The following is a 17,690-nucleotide window of genomic DNA, read 5'->3' as shown; positions in this document are numbered from 1 at the left end:
TCTGAATGATGAAAGTAGGTGCCATATGAAGAGGGCAACCAAGAATACCTTTTTAGGGGAGGGTGAGCTAACAGCCTTGCATGAAGTTTTGTCATTTGCAAATGAAGTTCCCCAATAATTTTTTTTTTGAAGTATAATTATGTCTACACAAGTCTAACATTGCTTCAGAAGAATTGGCTGTCAATATGCAGCAGTTTAGTGTGCAAAACACAAACAAGCATGTCTATCTACGAAAACCTAGCTCTTGAGTTCTCAACTTAAACCTTCAAACTCCTTCCATTTCAAAGAGGGCAACTTTTCTTAGGTGTATCAACACTCTTAACAGAATGCACACAGCAAATAAAACAGGATAAACTGTAATTCCCTCTATATTTCTTTCATATCTGGGGCCATTTGAGTAATTTAAATGATAGACAAATTCACCACTAAACGCGTACGAGTAGCTGAAATATGCAGCAGTGAAACTCCTCAATACTAGTGTTCAGCTGAAGGTAGTGACCCAAAAGGAAGAGATGTCCTGTGAGGGCCCAGGGTCAGCCGCATCCCTTCCTGTGTCCTTTCTCACAGCACTATTTCAAGGTTACTGACACCTTTTCCTCCAGTTGTTATGCACATTTAGTTTTATTAATGCTAATCAGAAATATGCTGCTCTTTAACAAATATATACTTCTGAAAGAATATAAATTAAATATATACTTCTGAAAGAGATTTGTTAGAGCATGTATATTACAAAATTACAAGGTTTTAAAACTTATTTTGCCAATTCCTCTCTAATGATTACTACAGTTCAGAACTGAGTGAATAAGCTGTACTCATTGGTATCTTAGGACCAGTTAGATCAATGCAGGGGTAAAGACATAGTTATTAGCAATTCCAGTTTCTATGCATCTACAAAAATCATTGTACAAAGGAAATTTATTGCTCATATGTTGCCATCTGTTTCACCTGTTTTCAGGTCATTCGAGAACTTCACTGAAGTTCCACTTCCATCTTTATCACTATCTCCTTCACAAGGCTCCTTAAACATGCTGGCTCAAAATTACTTTTTATTTGACTTAGTAAAGTAACTGTCCTTATTTTTAGGGTGCAAAGCTGAAAACAGTCTGGATTTAAACTTGGGATCCTATTTCAGTGGTCCAACTCCCAATTCTACCTTCCATTCTGCAGGTCATTTTTCATTATCTATTAAAATAGGAAACAAAACTGAAAACAAGAAAGAAGATGGTGGTTTGAAAATAACCAAAGGTGCAGCTCTGATGGAAAAAGGAACAGTCTCTGAAAACTTATTTTGTATGATTTAAAAGAACCTGACCCTGGCTCCTCTTGTGGGATTCTGTTTAATTTTTATTTTAAACCTTATAAAATTCAGCTACTTTTTGTGTCCTGTTAGTAAACTTAGTTTGGTGTTTGATGGTAAAAATGTATAAAATTCAACATTGAAAAATTTAACATTTTTGAAGGATAGGGACCAAACCAAGCCTATTCATTATTTTCAATGCGCCCTTGAACTTCCTTCAAACTGAATAAGTTTTGATAGATAACACTTTTAAAATGAACAGTGCACAAATTTAAAAGGACATGACAAAAACTACTTGTTAATAAAACAACCTGAAACCCTTATTTCAATTTAGATTATGGATCACATATTTGCAGTAGCATAAAGCTTAATTTTGATCTGACGTCTTTAAGCTCTCCAGGGCTGTGTTCCCCTGGATTTACTCTCAAAGCTCCTTATTTGTTGTTGTTTTTTCCAGACTGGCCTGGTATGTATTTTTCAGGATGTAATTTCACCTGGACAGAGCTGATGAGACAGTGACTGCATCTTACTTAGAAGAGCTGTCTTTCCAATCCTGGCTCCTTCTCCTGTCCAAGGAAGCAAGTCCAAGGCAACTCCACCCAGGCTGGGCTATGAAGAAAATTTTCATGGCCAAAGAACCTGACAGATTCTGCATAAATATATTCAATAAAGGCAAGCAGGATACTGTGGGGAACAAGGAGAGTCTCACATTTTCTAGGTCTAACTCTTTTTTTCAGCCTTTAAAGAGCATCAGCCAATGCAAACACCAGAAGAGAAATGTAGTCTTTGGACATGGCCTCATAGAAGGTGGTCATACTATAGAGCTGATTAGCTGAATAAAATCAGAGACTGACTTTAACAACCTCTCCTCAGTAGGAAAAGCTAAAAAAAAAAATACTAAGAACTTGAGCAGGTGGAGAATTCAAATGCTGTTGGACATTCTATGCCCATAATCTTCAAATGTGTTGAAGCAATTGGTATTAAGACCATAGACCTTAATGCAGGAAGTCTCTTATACCTGTGTTCATGAGCAGGCAGTGCATTATCACTGCCATTGCCTACTCAGTGGCAGGCAGTGTTTGGCATCTCCACTCCCTTCAGCCACCTTTCCCTTACAAGTATCAGTGCATTTTTGAAGAGTCAAAAATCAAAGGCATCATGAAAAACACTGTCTGGAACTGTAGACACCTTTGCATCTGTGAGAATAGTGAGGACACTACACTTTACAATCCAGGAGGTTGGTGTTTATTACTGAGTGCACAGGCAATCTGCTACATAGGTACCCAGGTTGTAGTGAGGGACTCATTTCCTACAGCCAATTTGAAGTCCGTTCCTTACATTTGATCACCATTTATTATACCACAATACATAATTTTTTTTTTCACTCCGTGACTACACATCTGGGGATCTTTTGAAACACTTTAGGAGGAATCATTCAAAAGAAGAGTATCAAAATAACCAACAACAAGAAAGCATAAATTCTACTGTGTAGAATTTATTAAGGCAGCTCCAAATCAACAGTTAAAAAAACCTCAAGCAGTAATAAATTGAAATTTGCATGTTAATCTGTGTTAATAGAACACAATAGGTAGTCATTCAATCAAATCCTCTTCTGTGATAAGTATTACCTTATTTGCCATAATCCAAGAAAATGAAAGAGCAAGTCTTGAGCTGAGTATTCTGTAACATTAGGTTAGATGATTTTAAAGCTAACTTTGTTTTACCTCCTTCTCTGATTAAGCACATGGTTGTTTTTAGGAACAAACCTGCTTAAAGATAGTAGTATTTAGACAGCTAGTAGGATTTAAAAGCTGTAGTAACAGAATAAATTTGAAACCAGCATGTACTTCCAACCCTTTAGGTGTAAATTAATCTATAAGTCTTAGAATCCCCAACATGTCTAGGTATGTTTCAAAATTGTTACTTTCTCTATTTTAAATCTGAAGAAATGGATCTCAGTCCTTTTATGCACTAGCTGTCCCTTCTAAAAAGGTCTCTTATCACTAATGGATAAATACATAGAGCACTGCAAAACAGACCATCTTGGTAAATTCACGAAAAAAATCACATTCAATGACTCGAGGTACAGAATATATTACCCAAGAAAGAAGCCTGAGAAAATAGGAGTCATTGACCTTGGAGGAAAAATACATAGATATGAAAACAGTATCCAAATACGTATGGCAAACAAAGCCCTGAGGAAAAGCAGTATAAATTATTTCTGCTCCATATTTGTGAAGAGAAGTGACAAACTGCAGCAAGGAAGATATCTACAAGGAGCTACACTCTAGAACAAACTGTCTCGAGAATAAGAACAAGGTGGTCAAAATGAGTTCAGGAAGTCTATTTCAGCCCTATGTTTCCTTGTAAAAATTACTATTTTTTCAATTCAAGACTACTACTTTTGTTCTGCACCTCTAAATACACACCATAAAGCCTCAAGAAGGGATGACCTCCTCAGTGCTCTGCATGAATCCCAGTATCCTACTTCCTATCTCTAACACATAGAAAATGAAAATCCAATAAGGCATGGCCTCTTCAGTATATGGATAAACGTAAGAGAATTGACAGGGAAAAGTAAGATTATTTTGTTATGTGAGAAGAGAAAAATATGTCAGTGAAATTGATTGACTAAAGGCAAGAAGAAGCATCCAGGAAACTGCAAGCTGCTGTCCCTAGCCTCAGTCACCAGGAACAGTCACACCTATGCACATGATGAGCAAGAACGTGATTTGGAACAGCCAGAGCAAATTTACCAAGGCCAGGCTGTCTGGCAGAGCTTGCTGCCTTCTGTAATGCTATTCCTGGCTTTGCATACAATGGGAAAGGGGTGAACAACATTTGCTTCAACTTTGGCACAATTTCCACAGGTATCCTTCCTGTCAGACTGGAGAAATGCAGACTGGATGCCTACATTACAGGGGAGATGGAAAACTGGGCTCAAAGAATAGCAGTCAGTGCTTAAAAGTCCCAAGTCCCTTTAGATACCTCTTTGATATTGCTTAAGAAGCTCTTTCTGGTTCTTGAGCAACATCCAGTGTAATTCCTATACTCATTTCAGTGAGGGAGAATGTTTTGTGCTTTGTGTACACTTGGGAAAGAATTTGGGTCATGGAAAAGAGTAGAGGCAGATAAATTGTCCATAATGATCTGCTTTGGAATTGAAGGGAAACAAGCAACATGCAGAAGCCCATTCAGAAGTAGATGACATTCTGTTTATAAGTTCCCCCACTATGCTGGGTATAGTCGAAGCAAGAATCTTTAAAATAATATGCAAAAATATGGAAATGGAATTGGATTATCCATTTTCTGCAGTCACAATGGTTTTCCACTTCCAGCATTGCAACCTGCGTATGATCACACAAAATGCATGTGTTCTCTGCTCAAAATAACACCCAAGACATACAGGACTTCAAATAGACCAAGGATTAATAGCTCTGAATGTCACTTGGCAAAGGTGCTTGCAATATTCTGTGTTAACTTTGGAATAAATTCCCCACTTTTAAGAAGCAGACAGATGATAAAGCAATTAAATATCTGAAGCACACATAAGAATTTGTGGGCGGTGTTGTATATCAAATGCTAAACTCAGAAAGAGCAAGAAAACTCTGTCAGTAACAAAAGCAGTACTGAAATATTAAATTCTATTGTGTTTGGACAACTGTGATTTGGGCTAGTCAATGGAGTTAAGTCTGTCAACAAAGCTTTTAGCCAGTTACTTTCCTTTTGTTTAGAAAGCTGTAGATACAAATAAACAAACAAACAAAATGTAAATTTTTAAAAAAATTGCCCTATGTTTCCAAAAGAGTAGTCAAAATAAAGTTGTTTCACTTATGTTCCTGGTCTCCAAACTGAACGTTCTCACACATGTCTATGACACTTGCTGGATACAGCCCAGTCCTATAGGGATTGATTCCAACTGCACATAGTTTTTCCAGCTGGAAAATGCATCTCATCTTGCACCATTAGATGAGACAGATATCAGGACTGATGACCTGGCTTCTTACTACTACTCTAAAACTCAACAAAAAACCCAACAGATTAAGAAAAATCAGAGGAGATCATTTTAATCTTCTTCTATATTGTTCCACATTTTGAGTTTGGAGATATCAAAGGAAAGATTCTACAGTTCAAACACATCTGGAGAAAAGCAACAAATTGCCAGTACATCTTTAATTTTAAAAAGTACTAATAAATACCTCATAAGTTTAAAATGTATTATTGAATTCCTAAATTTGACAGAAATTATTTTTCAGCTCTATGAACACATTGTGAGCAAGAAGCATTGTTAACTCATCTTAAGAAAACTAAAATATGAAGTAAATGGTTCTAAATCAGTGGACTACAGAAAATAATTATCACCAAGTTTAATAAGTATACAACATGTAAAATAAAAGCTAAGTCTATGATCAAGCGAGTACTAAGATAAGACAAATACTTATTTTTTATAATGAAGGTGTTTCATCTTTTCTCCCACATATTTCCCTTCCTACCCAGGACATGGCATAGACTTCATGTTCTCCAACTACATTTCCAAATTCTTTATCTGTTACATCACCTGCTCTATTTTCACCATGTTGCCCTTTATCTACAGAGATGAAAGAAAGCTGCAGGAAGTAATCTCTCCTTCCAACCTATCTTTCTATGTCTATATTATTTTTTAAAATAAATTCTTCAGCCAGTGTTTCATTGAAAGAAAAATGCCAATAATGAATACTATCAGCTACACAAAAGGAAGGCTTATGAAAATTTTGGGGTGGGATAGGGGCACATATATCTATGCACAAAATCATCAGCTAAGCAATCTTTGTAGGCCTGACTTTGCATTTTCACTTGTGCTTTTCTCAGGCATTTATCCAAATGCTCATGGAAAATTTATGGTATGTAGGAAGCTGTGTCTCTCTCATTACTGATCTTGTAACCCAGTGTGCAGTAGATTACATTCATTCCCAAGGAATACTCTCTGACTTCAGAGTGTATTAAGCGCGTAAATAATGCTTCATGACTTCAGAGTTTTTAAATGAGATGGTCTTCCCTGTGCCATTTTTTTTTGACAACTGACAAGTGTTTTAATACTACAAAAACAAATTATTGAAAAAAAAAATCCAGAAGGGTCAGGTCAGGGAAAAAAATTATTCACAATGCCTGAAGTTTCAACAGGGCATAAATGAGATTATCTATTCCCTATATGTAACTTTTCTACATCCTTAATTCTATAAGCAACCTTACATTGCCTTCAAATAAGTACAAGAATAGCATATGATCTCCCTTGCTAATTGCTGTAAGTATTTCTGAGTGGAAAGAGAACACAACAAACATCTGTTACATTACTGAGAAACTGCTTTCTAAGAATTCATGGCTGTCAATTAACAGCATACTAATGCTTTTATCAACTGCTATTTGATCACGTTGCCAAAATTGTGAGAGTACAGGCAATTGATGAGAGTGTGAAAGATTAAAAGAGATAATTTTTGATGTAATGCATTTACGAAAAGCAAATGAGCAAGATCCCACACTGCCTTTGTGAGTGCACGTGTATGCCTCAGTGTACTAGAGAGTCTGTGTGAAATCACGCTCATGACGCAATGCAAGGTGTGTAAAGATTTTCCAATGGAGCAAAAATCCCCAAATCTGACAATAATTCAAAAGAATTTCTTCAGCTACAATTAATTGCATAATTAATACCTTAATCTTTTGGGAAAGAAATCTTATTTATGTTTACACAGACATGATTAAGAAAGGATGTAAGTCACCTTCTACTCCATAACACCAACTCAGTTACATCAGATGTACCAGCTACTAAGGAGCACTGAAAGCCAACACAAGCAAGAAGATATTCCTATTAGAATTGCCAGTTTTTGTGTTCCTCGTAACTAAACCAAAGAGCAGGAAGGAATGCTGAAGAGATGCAGTACTGGTGCTTGTCAGATCATAGCTAAAAGCTGGTGCTTATCTGTAAGGTAGCAAGTGATGAGCTGTCACTGTGGATCAATTTCATAGTCATGTTCACACAGTAAATGTCTCTTAATGAGCTTTATGACAAAAGGAGACCTATTGATTCAAGCTGAATAGGAAACCTCACCACTTTTACTTGAGTCAGCTCTTCATCAAATTAAGGGAATTCATGGTTCTTAAGCCTGACTGTGAAATAAGCTGCACACTGTGCTATAAATAAAAACTGCCCTGCCATTTAATCCAACTACTTCAGTGTTTGCATGAGCCACGGAATGGAACTCTGCCAAAATGTTCAGGTCAGACAGTAGAGTTTTCTTTCTATTATTTGTATCCAGAGCTCAATTTCTTATCAACTTTCAGACTATTGCACCCATGCCTTTGCTTTCAGTGTATGTTTGCGTTGTACAGACACTGAGATTTAAAAAAAAACAGTGATAAGCGATAAAGCCTGAAAGTCTTGTAATTTTCTCAGTGTGCATTTTTCTTGTTCATGTACAGGCTTGTACTGTGGCAATGAGGCAATATAAAATGCCAGAAAATGTTTTAACTTCTAAGTCAGAAAATTATCTTCTGGGATATTTCAAACATACGTATTTGTATTTTTGAACCAACCACAATTTTATGTGTTCTAAAATTACTCCAGACTTTTCCAGCACAGAAAGAAAAATTAAAGTGAATAATTAATATAAAGCAGATATTGCAAGGAGCTGACAAAAGAACAGTCTTTTCCAAATGTGAGTTTAAAAATAATGTTATCCCACATACACTCTCAGTCCTTTAAAATTGGCCAGGTTCCCAAAGTATTAATTATGTAAACTCATATCAAGCATTCTGTGGCCATTTATAGATTCATAAACTAATGCCACAACTGCAGGTGATTGGAAAGAATCTTTTCCTACTCTATTGAATTGTGCTGTTCCTAAGCAGATTTTAAGAATAATGCAAAACCTTTGAACTATATGAAAATGCTAGAATAGCCCTAAAAAATCCCCTCATACTTTGATAATCCATTTTGCCATCAACTCTTCAGCTTGAGAAAGAATATAGAATTACAATTTCTTTTTAAGAACATACAGTGCTCCTATAAGAAAAAGAAAAATGTCAATAATGTATACCAATGCCAATAATGCCAATAATGAATATGCTAGCCCTGGTGTTAGCACACCCCATACACACACAAAATAAATAAAAATCAAATCATATGCAGAGGTTTAGGCACTTCATTAAGCTGGGTTTTATCAAAGTGGATTTATTCTCATGGAGCCCTGATGACATGTTTGTTCAAGGCAAACAGTATTTATATAAGAGCCATTGCTACAATTAGCCTAAGAAAAATTATTATTGCAATTGCCTCATTTATTTTTCTTCCAGAAGATGCTCTAAATAATACAAAATTATTGCAAAGTGATAGACCTCAGCAACAAATCTAAAGCATTTTAGAGAACACGGGTTATATTTTGTCTTCCAACCTCTGAACAAGTGCCGTAAAGCTTCCCTCCAGACTGGGAGAAAAGTAGTTTTCCTCCTATAAAAAAGCATTCCCTACCTCCCTGCCTTTAGGTCTAGAATCTTCATAACTAGAGCCCCAACTCTTCACCAGCATTTTATTCAGCAGCTCTGAATGGCTGAAGACTCTGTGTTGATAATCTTAATGCAATCATCCTTCCATAACCTTGCCTGGATTCCTGCACACTTTGATGACATCACTTTGGTGAAGCAGTGAGTGCAAAACATTCCATTCTAGTGATCATAACTACAATCATGACTTCATGAACAGTAGAAAGTCACTTGGTGGTTCAAAACTTGACCTGTTTTTTCTTCACCTTGATATGACACACACTGGTTTGCTCAAGTGAGGAGGTGTAGAGTTGACATAGCCAGAGTAAAATGGCACATGATTGTTATTTTTTGAGGGACAGCACTACTGGAAAAGTTGGCTCAGTCCTTGCCCATACAAAAGTTTAGTTCATGATACTGCCAGTAGTCATCTTCACAACCACCACTCACAGCACAATAAGGTAAATATGTATCTCACAAAGCAAACTAGCGTTACATACATGCTGTCCTGTATTGTAACAAAACAATTTTTAATGAAGACCATTTGAACTAAGGCCTGTCAAGCAAGTCTGAGTAGGATCTGGCCTGTTTCCGGCTGCCCTTTTCCACTTGGGAAGACACTGCAGACTGGGCTGTTAAGCTAATGGCACCTATTTCAGGCTGGAGGCTGTTCAGAACACAAACACCTGCTTCTGTTCTCACCAGGATTCACCATGCCAGTGAGAAGGACTCCAACTGTCTTCTGTAAAAGGCAGTAGTCAAGAACTCTCCACAGCAACAAATTTGTCTTGCTCACAAACAATTTCATGTTTGCACTTGAATTCCCCCAAGGAAAATAAATCCAATCGGAGTTGCATGAACAGTTCTGACTGTGGCAGGTCACTGCTAGCCATTTTTTCCCCTGGAGCAGACAGAGGTTTTTGTTTCCACACGCAGTGTGCAGTGCACACCTGGTGATTCCAAAAGGTCCAAAGAAGCCTCAAACCCATAGTCCATTCACTGGATCATCAGTCAACAGATACACAGACTATACCATCCATACAGAGTCGGTCTGGCCCCATAGCAGCAGCAGGATTTAGCCTACAGCTCTCCCCTCAAGTGAATTATGTAGCTTGTCCTTCTGGAACAGCTAGAGCCAGAGGTTATATGAAGGAGGGCTGAAAAATAGAGTTCAAAAAGAGATACTTGGAACACGAAAATTAAAATGAAGAGGTGAAAGGTTATATAGATTACCCAGCAGTGAGATCCTTTTGGAGGCGTTCATATGCAGTGGAATTTAATTCTGGCAGAATCCACCCATATGTATCATCACAATGTTGCACCACTGTTTGTGCCAATACAAAAATGGAATTCTGGTATTACAGATTATCTTTGAACTCGGAAGCCTGACACTCAGTACTGGGTTTTGATATGTTTATGTGCAAGCCTAGGACACATCTGTCTGCATGATAAGATAAATTTGATTAAATGAACTGCTATAGTTGTTACATTCTTACAGACTGTTTTCACTCTCAGCAAGAATCAGCCAAATTTGCCGTGACATATCTAGTGACTGAAAACCCTTGTCACTCTATTACACCAGATAAAGGATTCCTTTTGAATTTCCTGTTGGACTTGTCACTTATGTGCCATTATAAAAAAACCGAAATTAATTTTGTACTTCTTTTTCCAGACACAACAAAAAATGAAGTTAAATAATTTAGTTCAAAGTGGCTCTTCTTAATAAGAACCTTTTTTTAAAGGTTAATGCATTGTGCATTTTGAAAAATAGTTCCCAGAAAGATGTTTTATAAACCACGGAGATAGTAACATATAAACCACATGTCATTTCAATCCTTTTGTGATATTTTGATATGCCAGCTTCATTGCATGCTCAAAACCCCATAACTTCCAGGAGACTTTTCCCTGTCTTACAGTTTTTGCCCTGCCACCCTACAGCTACCAAAGGGGTGATTCTGGCAGGAAGGGAGAGGGCAGCACAAAAGTTTAAAGTTTGGCTGTTGCAATATAGTAACCGTGATACATTGAAATAACTCTACATTGCTTTAACTGTTTGACACTAGTAAATGAAAACACATGCTCTGCTTAGTAAGAGGTATTACATAACATAGCATAGCCAGCAAACTTAGCTATGAATAAAATTAGTCTACTCCTTTTCTCAAATGTCAGAGTTTGGGAGTCTACTGTAAATACAGCATTCACTCGAGAAGAGATATCAGTTGTAATCACCTTAAGTAAAAATATTAGCTAGTAGCTATCTACAATATCAGACCAAACATATTCAGTACATCCAAACAAAGAAACAAATCCTCAATTCTTTTTCCCACTTAACCCCACTGCTGACAACAGTAGATACAAGGAAGTTTTGGATTTGGTTTTCCCTACAGGAGTCTGTAAATCAGGCTTTTTCACATGGCCCCCTAAGAAATGTCAAGTCCATATTCTTTTTCCCTAAGAAGACACCAGGAGAAAGCCAAATTAGGGTTTCCTGAGCCCTTCCTGGACAGCAGAGTAGGATAAGCCTGAGTCCTGGAAAGTAGAACCAGGATGGACCTGAATTTCACTGTACCTGATGAATAATTCAAATAGGAAAACCACAGTGGTCAGAAACATGTCAAAAAAGCCACTGAAAAAAAACCCAGAAAAACATTCAGCCTCCTTTTTTTTAATAACTTCCTAAAACTGAAATTTTATAAGAAGGGATCAACCCCAAATTCTTTTCAGCTCTAACAAAGTAAAACAGAACATGAAGATAGACAAAAGCTATCAGAAACAGAGAATGTAGTGAAAAACCACATTTCCATGTGCCCTGGGCTGTAACTGGAAAGTCAAGTGACAAAACCAAAAACATGAAATGCTGCTTTATCAAACACTAAGAAATTATTCTTGAGCTGTTCCTTCGACAATTGTTTCAGCTCCAACTGGAAAGATGACAGTGAAACACGGTTTATAAGGCAGCACAATCTTGTGGACTTTGTCCTGTAACTTGTTTGTTCTGGATTCTGTGGCTTTGTTTTCTCATCTCTGTCTCAAATACGGGATGCTCTGCTTACCAACTCATTCTCTAAAGACAACTCTTTTTGTCTGTACTTAATTCCTGTCTAGAGAGATAACACTGAGCTCTTTAAGAATGGAAATTTTCTGTTATGCAGAACCATAAAAATTAGAGCATGTTTCCATCCATCAGTAAAGCACAACAGTGTTGAACTTTAAAATCACATATGTAGGATGGCACTGGCATAATGAGAGAGACAAGTAGAAAAACTCTAATTAGAAGAAAAGGCTAGACAAAATTGAACAGACAGCTGCTGAAATACTGGATGAAATGTCATCTGTAATGGTACTAGCATCTCTCACTGTGCTGTTCTGTGATCCCTCATTAAGTATCCAGAGGCACTGAGTGCAGAATTTTCTTAGCAAGTGATCCCCCAGATGAAACAAACATAAGCGTAAAAAATCCACTGCCTTCATACTAAAACATACTACCCACCAGCCTGCCTCTCCCAATTATATTGTGTTTCCTTATTATTATTATTCCTCCAAAAATACCTTAATCTTTGAAGTCAAAACAATGAAAGAATTCATTAATAAAAAACACTCTTTTGAGAACAGCAATAATATTTTTTCATCCTAGTAAAACACACACGTGTGGAGGTGAAAGTACAAAAATATATGGGAATAGGGAGCAATTTGTGTTACAGCCTCCTGACTAGCACATTTGCACACAGTCTCTCAAACAGCTCTGGAAGTCACTGTACTGGCTCTGTTCCTTTGCAGCTGCAGGAGGCAAGATGTTCCTTCCACCTTGTACCAGTGAAAGGAAATCCCAGTCCATGAGACATGGGGTCGGTGTGTTCCACCTCTGGGAGAGAAGATTTGAGCACTAGAATTGCAAAGTGCTGGTAAGAAGGGCAAAATTTACTCTGATAACCTGTTCCCACAAGTACCTGCACCACCAGAAAGTGAGTCTGGCTAGATTGCTCTCCTTCAAGTTATGAGCTTGATTCCACTGTTCTCCAGAGAGCAAGAATGACTCTGAAACCTCAGTTACATACTTTGGGACTTAAAGAGCACAGGAGTTCACTGGAATTTAAGCTTGCATAGCAAGGCAGAGAAGCCCTCTTAAAACAATATTACCAGTACATATTTTCATTTTTAAACCCCTTTAAGATCCATATATAATCTTTGCTTACAAAAATGTCTGTAGTCCATATCAAACAAGAAAATGCTGTAGAAGGCAATGCTTTGAACATTTCCGATAGCAGCTAAGTACTAATACACTTGCTTTTTCAATGCAATTCTTTGTAAAGAGGAACTGGAGAGGCAGCTACAAACAAAAGAATTAGACTGGTATTTCCACACTGCAAGGGGATAATCTTAAAAAAGATATTTCACTTAAAAGAAATGAAGTTTCCACCTGCAGCTTTATGCATTTGGCAAACAGAACTTCACTTCTGCAATGTTATTTTAGGACAGAAAAAATGCATGCCAGAGTTAATCTTGCAGTGGATTAGAAGCTTTGTCTGAATTTCACAGTTAGCATAAACTTAGAGCCACTATTCTACAGTAGTGAGCAGAAAGTCCAGTGAAACCATTTAAAAAAGACAAGCACTGGAAAAGTTCCTTCCCTCAGTCCAGGCAATACATACAAAATTCCTGTCTGGTCAACATAATCCTCTCTTATGTCCTTTTTTCACAAAACTAAATTCTTAGAGTTAGCTTGACTTGAACTGCATATCTGTTACTCACAGACTGCACTGTTCCACTATTACCAGTATACAGAAAACTCCACATTGGCTCCAGAAGATGAGATAAAAAGAAAGATAACTTCAAAAGAACATCATCATGGGGAAGAAAGAAAAATAATGAAATTCTAAAAAAAAAAAAAAGTCTCTTAAGGTGGGATGGGGGTGAAAAATCACCTCAACTCCCCAGAATACCTTTAGGTTTCCCTACTATGAAAGAGAATCTCCTAGGAATCCCTCAAAATGCTTATAAACACTCTCATAACTAAATCACAGGTTCCTCTAATGTCAGTGGCTGCAGGAGAATGCAGATGTAAAATGCATTACAAAGCACAGTGGACTCAGGCAAGCACTTCCACAAAGTGAGAGCAATACTTGCAGTACAGAAACAGTTGTGAAACTGCTGCCTTAATGCCAAGGCACTATGAACTGTTTTACCATCCAGATAGAGAAATATTCTTTTCATTTTATGCTATGACTACTCTTCCTGCAGTAAGCAATAAAATACTATTAAAATGCCAATATTACATGTGTCATATAACCAAGGAGAAGAAGAGATCACTGCCAGCTTCGCAAATCTACTGTACTCCAGACTCTGGGAGAAAGGAATGGTTAAACAAATATTCACACAGGTTTGGAGGGGTTTTTCTACTTGTGTAAATTTTAATCAATCATATTTCTCTCCCTCAAAATGCACACAAGCTGACCTACACTAATCAATGCCTACTGAATTGTAAAGGAGAGATATAAAGGGAAAGTATTCAAGTTCCTTCAAAAACAAAACTGAAATCTTCCACCAGCGACACAGGGCACTTCCAAGTCACATTGTCTTTCAGATATTAAACCACAGACTTGCACAGTGCTGTCCAAATCACTATAAAATCATTAAAGATAGTAACTTTGTCATGATCATTCTCACTAGAGTCACAAGATATTATGAAAATTTTAAGCTTATTGTATTCAAGAGTTTTAAGGTTGCTGTTATACCTGGATTTGCCCTTTTCCCTGACCTTCGTTCATCTTGGCTGTTACCTTTAATCATTCCTAACATGTTGAAAGCAAATTTCCATAACAAAACACAAGCATTAAAAACCCCTAAGTCCCACAACAGAAAAACAAACAACTCCCCAGAAAGTTGTTCATAGCTACTTGCCTCTGGGCAATTTCTGAGTATTTCCCAGGTTTAATGCAATATATCCACAGAAAAGAAGACAGACAAATCTTGACATCATGGTCACAAACCCAACCTCGCACTGGGAATGGCTCGGACAGGTATCACACAGAAGTACTGCAGCTGCATTTAAGTGAACTGTTCTCTCTGTGACAAGAGGCAGCAACACTTTGACACGAGCTTAGTTTACACAGTGGGAGGAGACAGGATGACATCATTCACTCCCACTGCAAAACGCGAATTAGCATTAAAAAATATTATCAGGCTCCCCCTGCAATAATCTTCTGGGGTTTGTTATAAGATCTTTTCCACCACTAAGGGTAAAACATTACCATTTCATTACTTACATTTCATGAAAATAAAATCATGAATATCAAACTTTCTATTAATGGAAAACTGATCTGAGAGATATTTTCACTGTTTTGTCCAAGAGAGCTGGACTTAAACTACAAAAACAGCATTTGCAGTACTCAGAGAACTGTTTGCTATACTGACCTCAGTATTTTTGCAAATTCAACATTTTTCTTAAGGTTAATTCAGGCTACTTGTGGCTTTCATCCAGGCAAAATAAATTCTAGTTTAATTTGATGAGACATTATAAACAGACATTGTAAATATTTATTCAGCAAAAGAACTGGACTTGAAAAATCTAAATGTCATTTTTTTCACTTGTATCTAGTGTTGGCAATTTAAAAATACTTTATAATTTTCCCTTTCATAAGTGTCTGGTGAGTTAATGGGTACAATGCGCATTGAAAGGAATAAAGCAACACTTTTCATTCCAGGGAGACCTTCTCACCAGTTACATAACTTTAGGTAGAAAAGAAGTTCCATTTTTCCATTAAAACCTGTTGTATTCTATGTTTACAATGAGCCAAGTAAGCACAGCATTGGGTCCCACTCGCAAGTGAGAAGATAGGAAGGAAAGGGTAAAGCAGAAGAAAAGGAAGAATTTAGTCTCAGTATCTGGAAAAGTTTCCAAAGTTTCTATTCAACTAAGTAGTGGTAGCTGTCTCTCTCTCCCTCAAAATAAAAACCCCAAAACCAAACAAGGAACAACCCAACAAACAAAGAAAACCCAAAACAGTCCCCAAGGGAAAAAAAAATAACACCCAAAAAATCAAACCAAAAGCAAACCCAAAAGAACCATCAACAACTAAACCTAAACATAGCTCTTGCTTACAATAGGTGAAGTTCTTCAGTAGGCTGTGTCTGCTCCCACTCCTCGCTTGACTGGACCTGACATTGTTCTGCTTCCATAGTGTTTATAAGCAGGGAAAATCCCAAAGCTCATACCTGGGTTAGAAACTAGTAGTTTTAAATAAAAAGGTAATATCTTGAAGCATACAGGAGAATTTCTTAAAGATCAGATTAATTCTGTATTTAAAAAGACCCCATGTTTGCCATAATTCAAGAAGAACTTCACAACAGAAACCAGCAATCATTGTCTTAGAGACAAACCTGAGGAATTTCAAGCTCTTCAAATCAATATGGACAGCACACAGCTATAACAAAACCAGCTGGACTATGGGAATGTGTTCCAGACTCATCATACTGTCTGAATTTGGACATAAGGAAATGTTTTTATTATTCGCTAACTCAAATCTAGGAAGAGCAACTTGAAAGTCAATATTTGAAAATGACCCCAAAACACTATTACCTGAAGGATTTTTGGGAGGATTCAGATCTTGAATATAAACACTCTGAGCAGGTAAATGAAACAGGTACCATTTGAATGAGATTAAAGATGTTTGAAAGGCTGTACAGTTAGACAGGGGTCTCACAAAACACCACACCAAAAGAGTGTTAAATGGCAGAAAGATGGATACAGAGAGCAAACATGCCATTCTTACTGTTTTTTAAGTTGAAGTACTATTTTCAAAAATCCTCCAGAAACCATATTCTATTTTTTCTCTTCAAAATTAAAAAATAAGAAATCAGTCATTTGATGTAACTGTCTCTCGGGAGGAGTAATGGGAAAAATTGCTCTATGGCCACACAGAGCTGTCTTTGTATTACTGTAAACTGGACTCTCCTATTTGTCTTACAGCAAATTCACTTTCCTTCAAAAGATTACACAACACCTTCCAAAAAAATAGCACAAAGGCCAACTTCTACTCAGAGAAATCTTAGTGAAACAAACATATTAATTATTTGCCTACCTTACAACCTCTCCCATAAATAAATATAGTCTCATCCCTGTTTTCACAACTACTTGCTTCTCTGCTGCCACTTACATCTTACTTCTTCCTCCTTGGTGCATTTTTCAACCATATCTTCTCTGCTTAGGTGTTCTGTATAGATATTTAACCTTCCCCTTGAGACCCTGGCAGACTATGCAGGTCCCTTTCCTTCTGATCCCTGTAGAACACAGATCTTCCCAGCACAGAGTTCTAAAACCCATGTCAGGATGTATCAGAAAATCAGGTGACCCCCGACGGGAAGAAATGATGATGTCTGGCTCCAGATCAGAAGGCTGAAGGATAGCTTTATTAAAACTATACTATATGACATTAATATACTATTTAAAGAGATACTATACTATTCTACATACTTCTTACTTACCTAACAAACTCATGACTCTCTGGTGAGAGTCTGAGACACAGCTGGATCCAATTGGTCATTGAACCCAAACAACCTTCATCAGAATCCAATCAAGCAATCACTTCAGGTAAACAATCTCCATACCACATTCCACATGGGGAAAACAAAGGAGCAGAGATAAAGATTGTTTTTTCTTCTCTCTGTGCATCTCCTGAGAGATAGAATTATGTCTCTCTGTCCAGAGAATGTGAATGTCACAAAGATGCATTTTCTTCTATCTTATCAAGAATATGCTTTGTCAGGGACAATTCTGGTATAAGCATATGTAAGTGTAACTTTCAATTAAATATACATCAAGGGTACAAAAATCAATTATAGAATATTATTTTATAATTTTCTAATATGGTCCCCTCATCCTCAC

General features: G+C 37.0%; 1 protein-coding gene across 50 annotated transcripts in view; it reads right to left on the bottom strand.

Annotated features, from left to right (window-relative positions):
• ABI3BP (ABI family member 3 binding protein) overlaps positions 1-1,921 on the bottom strand; it is a 125,620-nt gene extending 123,699 nt beyond the window's left edge. For 19 of the 50 annotated variants that reach the window (XM_068180903.1, XM_068180911.1, XM_068180921.1 and 16 more), the window contains exon 1: positions 1,792-1,919. In XM_068180903.1, the coding sequence (XP_068037004.1) occupies positions 1,792-1,822 (31 nt within the window). In that variant the 5' untranslated portion in view covers positions 1,823-1,919. Of the gene's footprint in view, positions 1-1,791 lie in introns of all 50 variants that reach the window. The other 31 variants (XM_068180910.1, XM_068180919.1, XM_068180929.1 and 28 more) reach the window with 6 other exon arrangements.
• Positions 1,922-17,690: the final 15,769 nt, after the last annotated feature.

The sequence above is a fragment of the Anomalospiza imberbis genome, chromosome 2 (assembly GCF_031753505.1).
Source record: "Anomalospiza imberbis isolate Cuckoo-Finch-1a 21T00152 chromosome 2, ASM3175350v1, whole genome shotgun sequence".
NCBI classification, from domain to species: domain Eukaryota; kingdom Metazoa; phylum Chordata; class Aves; order Passeriformes; family Viduidae; genus Anomalospiza; species Anomalospiza imberbis.
Note: the sequence above shows the minus strand (reverse complement) of the source record. Positions and strands in the feature narration are given on the sequence as shown.